Source organism: Pieris rapae, chromosome 7, assembly GCF_905147795.1.
Source record: "Pieris rapae chromosome 7, ilPieRapa1.1, whole genome shotgun sequence".
NCBI classification, from domain to species: Eukaryota; Metazoa; Arthropoda; class Insecta; order Lepidoptera; family Pieridae; genus Pieris; species Pieris rapae.
The window spans coordinates 3,095,452-3,108,932 of record NC_059515.1 but is presented as its reverse complement, the minus strand read 5'-3'; the positions used below and the strand labels follow the sequence as shown (position 1 = coordinate 3,108,932).

General features: G+C 36.0%; 1 protein-coding gene across 1 annotated transcript in view; it reads left to right on the top strand.

The window, feature by feature from the left end:
• The window catches only part of LOC110992708 (mucin-12), a 29,750-nt gene extending 18,275 nt beyond the window's left edge, over positions 1-11,475 (top strand). The window contains exons 3-7 of the mRNA XM_022258632.2: positions 823-864; positions 1,163-1,369; positions 1,625-1,897; positions 2,064-9,885; positions 10,058-11,475. Coding sequence (XP_022114324.2) covers positions 823-864; positions 1,163-1,369; positions 1,625-1,897; positions 2,064-9,885; positions 10,058-10,160 — 8,447 coding nt within the window. The 3' untranslated portion in view covers positions 10,161-11,475. The remainder of the gene's footprint in view (positions 1-822; positions 865-1,162; positions 1,370-1,624; positions 1,898-2,063; positions 9,886-10,057) is intronic.
• The last annotated feature ends 2,006 nt before the right edge of the window (positions 11,476-13,481 follow it).

Here is a 13,481-nt window from a genome sequence, read left to right as displayed (position 1 = left end):
CTACGATATAAAATCAAACATTTATAATGAGTATAAAAAAAAGTGAGCAATGGTATTATTTTATTAAAAAAATACATTGAAAGACAGATGTACGTTTAATGTTTTTAATGAACTTTAATGAACAAATATTACAAAGTATCATTACATCATCGACATACTAAAGTTTGATTCATTAGAAAACGTGCCTTAAAGATTTTCCAAATTGCGAATTTTATAGTTATTATCCAACTTACATGATTGGACCGCTATAGGAATAAAAACAGCGCTATGCTGTTTTTATTCTCTCTCTGATCTCACGCATCAACACAATTGGTAATATTGATAGCTCGTCGTTTGCCCTCCGTAAGCAGTTAAGAATAAACAGTTTCAATATATACGCAGTTACTTTAATTACCTTTTGTCGCATATTAAGTAATTATATATGAGTGCGTAGTACATTTTGTCTGTAAGGCTTATGTAATTGACACTTCTTGCTTAATAGGAAAAAATTTAAAACAAACACAGACGTGTGACTGCCCCTGTGCCATTTGGGTTGTTAAGGAAGTACACACACAACTCCTGCCCATTTCTTTGTGTTGTTTGTGTTTGGCAATTCACAATAGTGCAGAAAAAGCTTAGGTTAAATATAGGCCAACTGAAAAATGCGATAATCTTTACTCTGAATAATGTAAGTGCCCTCGTTCAGAATAGACTTGATGCACTTTTTGCCAACTTATCAAGTCTCTAATACAACCTTATCCTTTAATGCATAAAGTATCCTTGTGGTATACTGTTTATATAGTGTTATCTACCTTTTGCTTATTCAATTTCATTTCTTTTCAGCACCTACTGCAAGCAACCAGACGGCGCTAGATATCTTTGAAGGTGAGAAACCAAAACTATAACAGATATTGAATGACATAATGACAACATTTAATTAAATATATGTATACATACTTATGAAACTTGAATATAATATCTTATATTTATCTTATAATTTGGAAATTGTTTGTGACATTATCGTATCATTTCATCTTTTGATTTTATTGAATAAATATACAATATTAAAACCAGAATTTATCGAGACATCATCTAGAATTTAAAAAAAAAAAACAAAAAATTGAGCGTCGAATGATTTCAAAAGATCAAAGAAAATTAATGAAAAATACACTTGAATTTTCAGCTCCAGTCGAGGGATGCTACTATAACTTCCAGCACTATGGCGAAGGCGACCGCATCATGACCAACGAGCCATGCCTTAACTGCACGTGTCACAACCGAATGCTGATGTGTTATTTGAGGGTTTGTCCATTCACGAAACCCATTGGACAGGACTGTACCGTGGAGAAACGCGCGGATCAATGCTGCCCCATTGTCACATGTCCAGATGGTAAGTAGAATTTAAACCTACTGTCGTATAGTTATTGTATTTTTTAAGAAATGATACAATAGCTTTTAGAGATTCGTTTCGTAGTACGTATCTTAATCCGTGCTTCTAGTCCTGGATTCAAAACAATTACTCATAAAACGAGTTTAAAATCGATATATCAATTATAAATTGGGTTGAAAAAACTTTGTGTACATTTTGTCCTACAGCGTTTCATTTTCCTATAACTATCCCTAAGCTATTGTATTTTTTTTTCAGTTCCAGTAGATCTACTGACATCCACATCCACCTCATCTCCAGCAGAATACGGAGCAACTGGATTAGGCAAAATGGACAAATATGGCTGCAGTATTAACGGAAAATACTTCCCTGAAGGGTCCAAAGTTCCACCAACACCGAACAAGCCATGTGAACATTGCTACTGCATTCATAACATGACAACGTGTGTTATGCAAGAATGTACTTTGCACGTAGATGGTTGCACACCAATATATCACAAGGATGTCTGCTGTCCCATTCGTTACTCGTGTGGTAAGTATTCTTCTATTTATGTATTGTTCGTATTTGAGTCTGAAATCTTAAAGAACATGAGGTATTTCCAATTATGTAAAAAGTAACTTTGCGATTTGGCGAACTAAATAAATTTTACTTACATTTGTAAGTTTACATTAAGCACTATTTTTTATTTACGTTACAGATCATGCCGAAGATGAGATACCTCTTCTGGATGACATGACGACAACAGTAAGACCAACACCTGGATTTTTATTAACAACAACAACTATGATGCCAGTTACACAAGCTTCACAAGATTGTGTTCACGATGATAAAATATTTTCTGATGGAGCTCTTATAAAGACTGAAAAAGCTTGTGAACATTGTTATTGTATGAAAGGCGATATAGTCTGTGTAGTTCAAGAATGCGGTACACCTATGGAAAACGAAGGCAAAAATTGTACATCGCTACCTCCTAAACAAGGCCAGTGCTGTCCAGATACATATATATGTGAAGGAGACGAACTATCTACCGCGCAATTTAATGATGAAACTACTACCTTGACACCTCCAAGAAGATTTGGGGTTGAAGGAAGTGGATATAGAAATGAGCCAGACGAGTCTTACACTGAGACGTCATCGATTGGTGATACTGAAATAGAAGGAAGTGGCGAAGATTTCTTGACAACTATACCGGGCTTGCATTCTGATACACCTCCAGTAACAAGCCATAACGTATATCCATATTCTACAGAAATTAATGCAGTTTCTTCAGAAGTAACAACACAGAGCGATATTGTAGACGAAAACAAAGTATTGCCAACGGAATCATCAGATTTTATTACTTCAACCAATACAAATGACTCAAAGGGAGATAAAGATGATGAGAAGGATTTGAATGTGATGACAACAGTAGCACCTTCAGACCAGCCTATGTACACTACGTCTGTTGAAGATAATTTGAAACAAAAACAAGACACCACCTCAAATGATATATCTACAACTAAAACCTTAGATCAATATACTACATTAGAGCCTAATGTTACACCAAAATTAAATGAAGTATTAACTGAAATAACTACTAAACAAAGTTTACTAGACGATGTAGATAATATGACTCCAATAGACGAGGAATTTATTATTGCTACAAAATTACCCGAAAAGACTGATAATATTGAAAATAGTTTCGAAGAAACTCTTACTACTTTCAAGCCTATGCATAGCGAGGAATCCATTACTGAACAAGGAAGTAGTGAGACAACGCCAAAAGAAATGACGTTTACTGAACAACCAACATATTCTTCTGTTACAACAAGTAGTCAGGAAACTACTACAATAAACGTACAAGAAAATGAAATCTTAGAAGAGACTTTACCAGCTAGAATACCGGGTGAAGGAGACTGCTTGCTTGGCGGTGTAACATTTAAGAATAATACTTCAGTTCCAAGTACGAATAAATGTCATATAAGTTGTAAATGTGTTAGTAGTATTATCAAATGTGATCCTATAATATGTACTCCACCTCTAGAATATATGGAAAATATGAACGATTGTCAGCCTATTTATGACTCGCCTGACTCGTGCTGTCCAACATATGTTTGCAATACTAAAGAAACTATTGCCCCAGAATCACATAGCCAAATGTCTGGTACGGAAAGTCCAAAGCCTACTGAATGCGTTGGTGATGTATGTCAAAATACAGAACCATCCGTTTTGCCACAAAATGACATAAATAACTGTAGAAATGGAAACTGTGACTCTAAGAAGGAACAAATCCCAGTATCTGAAACCCAACAATGTGACGAAACAACTGGCTGTCAAGTACCAGTAATCAAACCATGTGAAGGTGAAAACTGTATTACAAATCCTGTTGTCCCGACTGATACCCAAGATAACTTGGAAACGAATAACAAGCCTTGCAATAATGAAAATGAATGTCAAGTACCAGTTATAACACCATGCATGGGTGATGATTGTATAACAGGTTCCAAATTACCCAATAATAAAGAAACGGATGTTCTAGATAAGGAAACTAAAGATGAAGAAATTATTTGTAAGGATGAAAATTGCCGGCGAAAGGAATATGATGAAACTAAAGCCAACGTACCATGTTCCGGCACAGATTGTAAACAACAGGATACAGTTTCTCCTAGTGTTGTTAATGATGTAAGTTCATCCGAACCTGGTCCACCTATTTCAACATCAAAACCAAACCAAGCAAAGCAGCCGGAAGATTTTACATTATCTGAACCTCAAAGTACATTAGAGCCATTTGTAGAGACCACGGTCCCAAGTATAACAACTTCTTCTGAAATTAAACAAACGGTTGAAACTATTCGTGAAGAAAGTACAACTCAAAATTATTTAGTCGATGATAGCTTAATAAGTCATCAACCCGATAGTCATTCAGAAGCTGTTAAGCCTTCTACGGAACCATCTGTTTCAGATATTGACAGATTAACACCATCAATATTTGATTTAAGTACTGTTAAAGAACATCTCGTTATAGCAACAGAACAAGCTACAACTGAATACAGTTCTAAAACGTCAGACGAAACTATTATTCAATACACGACTTTAGGTGCATCTTTAGACGACAAAAATACAGAAAGTACTACAGGAATGCCTGATAAAACAGAAATCGGAACAGAAACAGTTTCTAAAGAAAATACAAAAGACACTTATAATATGTTGACTGACTACCCTAAAGTAGAATCAACTACTGCCGATACAAGGGTTTCCTCTGAAATTGACAAAGAAAGTAACCAAAATGAATTTATCCATGTTACCGGACGTCCAATTATAGACGAAAAAACTACGTATGATGAAATATTAGAAGAAAATATAGCAACTAGTGTACCGCGGTTACCATCATCTGTTGCATATGATGAAAGTTCATCTGATACCACAGAATCTGAAATTTCATTTACAAAAGAAATACCCGATAAAGATCTTTCAGTGCAACCAATCTCAGATGTAACTGGAACACCTGATTTTATTTCTGGACATCTAACAACAGAACAAAGAGAAAACTACCCAAGTACTTTAACCCCTGAGACAGAAGAACATGATTCTGTATCATCCGATGTTCCCACAGTAACAGAGGCAGAGGTGATAGAAGAAGCCACAGAAATATTCTACAGTGAAGGAACTACTTTCCAGCCTGAGTCACATAAACAATCAGAAACAGAATTAACATCACCTTCAGCTATTGAAGAAAATCAAACTCAAAAAGCCATAGACAAGGATATACCTGAGCTTTTTACAGAAGTCAGCTTTGCTACAACCACTGAGTTTAATCAGAATGATAGCCAAAAAGATCAATCTGAAATAGAGCAAGATCTCACATCAATTGATAAGCAAGAAGCTCAAACCATCATCCCTGAAATTAAGTATACCGAAGTGATTCAAGACTTTACTACTAAACTTCCTCAAAATCCAACAGAAGATAAGATTTCAGATATTAGGAAGGACATTGAGCAAAACACTGAAACATTGACTACCATAGCACCTTTAATTATAAACGAAGAAACTACTACAAACACAGAAACTAATGAATCTCCGTCTGAAAAACCTGTTGTGGATAAAGAAATAACTACATTAAGAATAAATGAACCATCAGATTATACTACAAGCAAGCAAATAGAAAATGCGTACACTAATGAGTTTGAAAAAACAACAGAGTACCTTGTAAATCTGAGTGGTGATAAAATAAACACAACACCAATCTATAATGACATATCAGAAGAAACCACTATAATTTCATTACCAAATATTTCTGAAAGCGTAAGTGAATTCGTAACTGATATAGCAACAGAAAACTATCACATAAAGGATACACATACGGTAACTGAACCCTCAAATGAATTAGATAAAACTGGTAATGAACAAGTTACTGAATCATCAAATGCATTAGACAAAACTATTCCAGAGCAATCGACTGGATTACCAGATGAATTACAGAAAACTGTTACTGAAAAATCGACTGGATTACCAAATGAATCGGACAACACTAGTACTGAACCATCGAAGGAATTAGACAAAACTGGTTCTGAACAATCCACTGCATCACCAAATGAATCAGACAAAACTGTTACTGAGCAATCGACTGGATCACCAAACGAATTAGACAAAACTGGTTCTGAACAATCCACTGCATCACCAAATGATTCAGACAAAACTGTTACTGAGCAATCGACTGGATTACCAAATGAATCAGACAAAAAACTTAATGAACAATCGACTGAACCGACAAATGAGTCAGACAAAACTGTTACCGAACAAGCAACTGGATCGCCAATTGAATCAGATGAAACTATTCCTGAGCAATCGACTGGATTACCAACTGAATCAGATGAAGCTATTCTTGAGCAATCGACTGTGTTACCAAATGAATCAGATAAAACTGATGAGGAACAATCTACTGAATCAAACAAAACTGGTACTATACAATCGAGTGAACCATCAAATGAGTCACAAAAAACTGTTGCTGAACAATCGACTGGATCGCCAAATGAATCAGACGAAACTGTTACTGAGCAATCGGCTGCATTACCAAATGGATCAGACACAATTGATGAGGAACAATCTACTGAATTAGACAAACATGTTACTGAACCATCAACTGGACCATCAAACGAATCAGACAAAACTGGTTCTGAACTAGCAACTGGATCACCAAATGAACCAGACAAAACGGATAAGGAACAATCGACTGAATCAGACAAAACTGGTGCTGAACAATCGACTGAATCGTCAAATGAGTCAGACCAAACTGTTACTGAACAATCGACTGGATCACCAAATGACTCAGAAGAAAGTGTTACTGAACAATCGTCTGGATCACCAAATGAATCAGAAAAAACTGATAAGGAACAAACTACAGATTCAGGCAAAACTGTTACAGAACAATCGACTGGACCATCAAACGAATCAGACAAAACTGGTTATGAAAAATCGACTGAATCACCAAATGAATCAGACAAAACTGGTACTGAACAATCGACTGGATCACCAAATGAATCAGATAAAATCTATAAGGAACAATCTACTGAATCAGACAAAACTGCTATTGAACAATCGACAGCATCATCAAATGAAGCAGACAAAACTGGTTCTGAACAATCGACTGGATCACCAAATGAATCAGATAAAATCTATAAGGAACAATCTACTGAATCAGACAAAACTGCTACTGAACAATCGACAGCATCATCAAATGAATCTGATAAAACTGGTTCTGAACAATCGACTGGATCATCAAATGAATCAGACCATACTGGTAGTGAACCAGCCACTGAATCATCACACGAATTTGACAAAGCTAGTAATGAACAATCTACTGAATCACCAAATATATTTGACAAAACTGTAACTGAACAATCGACCAAGTCATCGAATGAACTGGTTAACAACGAAATTGTTCAACCTACTGAATCGCCAAATGAATCTAAGCCAGAAATCTTCATAACAGACAAAATTGAGAAAGATGAAATGACTATTTCAAACACAGATAAACCTAACACTACATTATTAGATGAACCTGTGGACACAATGACACCTGATCAAAGTACCGAATCTTCTGTAAATGATGACCTAGGCCAATCTCATGTACTTGAGATTGAAAAATTAGCCGTGACCACTCAAACAAACATTATTCCAGAGGTTCCAGAGAAAGAGACAACATTAAATCCTGAATCAGAATTGAGTTCAACGACGTCTCCGATTGCAATTGAGTTAGAACAAGAAACGAAAGCATCTACTGACAGGTCAGAATCACAAGAAAATCAAACTTTATCTCCGATGTCACTTATAACAGAAAAACCACATACAGTAACTGTTACCGAAAATATACAGACAATAGCAGTTACTACTAAGGAGTCAGAACCAACTACTGGCGTGGAATTTACAACAGTAGGCAAAGATTTATTGACTACAAAACAAAATGCAGATACTGTCACGCCATCTATTGAATCTACTAGTAGAATAAAAGATTCTGATGTTACAACTGAATCACCTAAGGAAGAACCAACTAGTAAGGCTAGTCAATCTTTAGATGAATCTGTACTTGGTTCTATTACTGAGCAACCGGGTACTGAAATAGAAATGACTTCTACGCCTATAACTCAAAATGAAAATGAATCTAAACAAGAACTTCCAGGTATAGAAGATGAAAGTTCTCTAATAAGTACAACATTAAGTGACATTTTGATGGAGAAAGAGCATCAAGGAGATGTTTCTACTAAACCATCAGTACTATCTGAAACTCACGATGCAACTGACTATCCCATATTTATTGAGGAAAAAACAAAACAACCTGAACTATTTACAACTGATTTAATAACAGAATCAACAAAGAAATCGGATCAAATTACTGAAGAACCACTATCAATATCACCTGATCCTCAGGAAATTACTATGTCTTCCGTAGATGAACATACAGTATCAAATAGTCAGGATGGAATTTCAACAACTGTAATTGTAGAAAATGAATTCGAGAAATTCACAAAAGCACCAGAATTGCCCATAACTCCTAGCGATGCAGATACAGTTCAACAAGAAATTGATTCAACCAAACATAGAGAACCAGAAGGCAGTACCGAAACATCATACGAAACACACACAAAAACAACAACTGTAAAAGAGGAAATATTCATTCCTACCCAACATGATATATTATCTCAAGACAAGACCGATAAAACAATCTCGACACAAAGTCTTCAAACTGTTACACCTGAACAATTCGCAACAAACTCACCGATCGACAATACAAAATTGGATTCCATTAGCTCAACATTAACGGACACGACAGGTATTAGCACAGAACGTACATTAGCTGATAAGATTGATGTACAAGAAGCAACCACTGAATCCAAATATGAATATTCAGAGACAACGCCATACTTTGTTGAACTTGAAGAACATACTCATCAAATCATGCAAGAGACCTCTATTATGCCTATGGATGAAACATCAACAGAAAAGGCATCAAGTATTGAATCCACTGAAAGAGGTGACCAATCTCTTTTTGATAATTTAGGTAATGGGCTAACAGAAAAATCCACCGATGTAACGAAAACTCCCCATGGCTATAGTCAAGAAACTACACTGAGTAGTAATGACATATACACGACCACCGCGTCTGAAGTAAGCAGTTCTTCAGAAACACAAAAAGATACAGAACTTAGGGAGCAAGATAAATTGGAGCCAACAGACGAAGGAATTGAAACAACACTTTCACCAACTCAAACGCCTTCTTTGATTCAAAACGAAGAAAAAGTAACTTCTATTCCATTGGTAACGAAGAAACCGACTATACCTGATCTAGAAATCATATCAACGACAGAAAAATCCCATACTGTTATGAATGAAGAAGCTCAAAAACCAGACGTGCTATTAGAAACAAAGATACCCGATGAATATACAAAAACAACTACACCTCACTACGTTCATGAAGAAATAACGTCTGTTAAAACTACGTTATTTGATGATAAATTGATTGAAACTTCATCTACAACTAGCAAGCCCATCACAACAAAACCTACTGATGATCAAGCTACTGATGAAATACCATCACCTGAATTCCCACCTAGCGGTGACAGTGGTTACGGCCAAGAACCAGACTATGGCGAAGAGGAACAAGCAGTAATACCTGGTATATGTCGTTACGGCGGTAAAGTTTATGGATCTACACAGCAAATACCAAGAGACGACCCATGCGACTTTTGTTTCTGCTTTAGAAGTGATATCATTTGCTTGCAACAGAGTTGTCCCCCACCCATCCATGGGTGTCGTGAGGAACCTATTCAAGGATTCTGCTGTCCTCGCTATGAGTGTCCTGTGTCAATGGCAACGACACTGAACGTTACCACAACGACAACTACTACCACAACAACTCTACCTCCACATTTTCTTCCCCACGCGTATAAAGGAGCAGCACAAAGAAGAGGGTGTCACATTAAAGGTCATTCGTACAAGGTTGGCGAAGTTGTACGAGCTTCCTCTGGACCTTGTCTTCACTGCACGTAAGTCCCTTCTCAATTAAGTTGACAAGTTACTTCTACTTTACTGCTCTTTAACTAAGATACTTTAAAAAATTTAAAACTTTAAGCAGTTACCCCTTTGAAACAATTATTAAATCTGAACACAAATGAGAACACGACTTTGATTTTAAAACATTTTAATAATTTATTACAGGTGTGGCGGCGATGGTCAAATGAAGTGTGACCCAAAGGCGTGCACCCCGGAACCGATGCTGAGACAGATGATAGCAGCCGCGGTGTCCGCCCGACGGAGGTGAAAATCTGAATTCGAAGAAAACTACATGAGTGATCACAGAGATTAAAACATCTTCGTGATAAGAAATACTTTTTCATAAAAATATTCTTTGATGCACAAGAATAATGCTCAAATTTCGCGATGGAATAGTTTTAGAATTTGTGTCATATATTAGTAATCGATATTATAATTTTCCATTAGAGAGTGGCACACTTAAATATTAAAAAAAAACGGTGACTGTGATTAATGAACTAAATACCGAAATCGAATCTAATTTTTGTGAGTTATAAATAATTTTTACAAGATTTAGTGCCAAACGAATGGTTTATAAAAAACTATGCCATTATAATAGGTACTACGTATATTCGTCTAAATTTATTATTTCCATACTTAATAGTTTTATAAAACTGACCAAAACGTGGACGTTAAGCGTTTGGTAGCCACATATCTTCCCAGATCCGATACGAGTCGTGCTGGTACGGCGCATCATCCTAGCGACATCGTTGGTCAGTTTAGATCGCCGAAATCTTGACCATTTTTGATCGTAAACTAAATTGATTTACCGATATCACATTAGTCAATTCTTTATTTTTACACGATGTTACACTTCAATCTAGTATCGTGTAAATGTGAAGTTTCTTTGTTATTTAAGGAATTCTGATGTTGTAAATGCCTTAATTTGTAATAATTTATATAATATGTTAGGTGTATAGTACTTAAGCCATGTTTAAGACCAGTGATTTTTTTAATTTAGAAGTACAGGAGCACGTCTTATTGACTCGAAAAGTGTCGATCGATGTGATCCTCGCCGGCAACCTCGGCCGATACTTTTCATAATTTCACGATTTACAGAAAGTGACTTCTATTATAACCTTGTTTTCTTTAATTCGTGGAAGCTCCAATTTTTACTAGCACTTGTTAAGTGACAGTGGCCAATACGGAAGGCATTTGAATTATACAATAATATCGTTTTGTAATCTTAGATTTTGATACAAAGTGCTGGTAGACTTTTAAATATTTTTACAGAATTAGATCAGTACGAAAGTTATAAGGCTTTTGTAACGCGCATTAAACGAATATGTCAGTTACATTAATTCGTACAAATCTGTTTCTGTGTACGCAGGTTGTAGTTATATTATATCTTATTTATTTAAAGTTATAGCAATAGTCAAACCTATTTGTTTAAAGCGTTACGTTTCAAAAAATACAACAGTAATAAATTTAATGTCAATTATTATGTATTATCTTTGGATTTAATCACAATTTACCGAACTTAAGCTAGAATTAGCTACCTGTACAACTGTGCAAACTGAGTTTAAATAAAACATTCAAAATCATATCTTTTTTATTTTCTCTTTTCATTTCTCTGACGTACTTATAAAACATTTACATATTGAAATCAACGTCACTCACATTTAGGTCCTAACATATGAAATTGGCGTTTTGTGTGGGAGAAAATAGTGCTACATGTCCACAATTTCCTATACTTACACGTTTTTAAAACAGATAAAACTAATGTTATGATTTTTCGAAAGGTTTAACAATAACAAACTTAAATTAGCAATAAGCATAACTACTTAGGAACTATGCAATCATTAGACTAGATTTGAATTTTTTGACATACATACAATCAAAGTATGTACCATTGCTATCTTATACGCAATTCATTACTCCCTTTTGTAAAAAACATGTGTGCAATTCACACGTGGTAGAAGTAAATATAAGTTATTTATTTATTTATTTATTTATTGGGAAACCAAACAGATACATCCTTATAATAAAAACAAAGTCAAAAATAAAACACAATACAAACACATTGAATGCATCCACAACAGGTTACACTTATACAACCATAAAAATAATACATGACAACAACACACATAATTAGACAGAGACTTAAGAGACTGACATTAAGAGCTGCTTTATTTTATTCTTAAACAAAGCAGTAGTGGAGTGCGAAAAAGGGTCAATGTTTTTGAATGAATCTAGAGAAGAACACATCCTGTGAAGAGGCTCGCGGAACCCAATGTTGGTTCTGGGAGTCTGAAAATTAAAAGTTCTATGTAAGCGTAGAGACCTGGCAGGAACATTAAATGGTATGAGTTCAAGGAGATCTGAACAACTTATTTCATTTACGCATATTTTTCTCACTGTGACACAATCTATTAGATTACGCCTAGTACTCAGAGAAGGTAATTTATATTTTTTTTTTAAAAAGTTTATAGTGTATAAAGCTTCTTAAGTCATTCCCCATGTTAAATCCTATAAATTGATGAGGCTCTTTTTACAGTCACTTTCTCGTTTCATCTTCTTTCAAATCACAACGATACTAAAGAGGCACGATTTGGCTGGTTTGCCTGGGTACAACCACTGTGATGAGCGCTTCCAATTATCGTACAGATTCACTTTTCATTACAGAAGATTCGTTTTAAAATCCCAGTAATGAAGGGATGTCGGTTGAGTAAATTTCTAGCGGCCAATGAAACGGAATGGGAAACCTCGGGTATGAGAGTCGCACTTAACCTCTACGTTATTGGCATGTGTAAACATTCAATTTCACTCAGAGGGCAATCTTCAATATCAAATCCGTCCTCTGAACGATGGGTTAAATAATAAGATTGGTATCTCAATCCTTGGGATGAATATTGGCATGATTTTCTTCAGAAAAAATGGATTGAGATTGCATATTCATGTTGGCCGTAAGTGACTTTCGGAAAGATATTTTTTTTTATTAGTCAAAAAGTTTCTAAAAAAATAGCGTCTTTTCTAAATTCTCTTTTTCTTATTTAATAACGGAACCGTAATAAAACATAAAAATATCGCAATATTAACTTGCCTAAAAATAAAAAAACAAACTGTGTTCATTCAAATAGACAAATATGATTTAGTACCTAAATCTACTTAAAACTATTAAAATTTAATTGTAGTAATCGATAGCACCGCCCCAATACGCTAACCTACGTCGGGATATTAACGTTTGCTTGAATGCAACCACCGAGCGTCCACTACCAGCCACGTACAAACAGTTGCCGCCCCGTTTGCTGGCGCTCATCCGCCGCAAACGCGCCCTACGTCGACGCTGGCAACAGACCCGCTGTCCGCGCATGCGTGCAGAACTGCACGCCTTCGCCGATCGGGTCAAGGCTGCACTCAACGACCACGCCTCCGAGTCGTGGGACCGCGGCCTTGATGAGGCCAGCACGGATTGGGTACGGCTGCACCGCCTTTGCAGGCGTCTCAGTGGCACAGCCGACCCCATCCGCCCCTTGCGACACCCAGACGGCACACTGCGCTACGACGCCGAGGGCCGCGCCGAGCTGTTCGCGGACCACCTTCAACACCA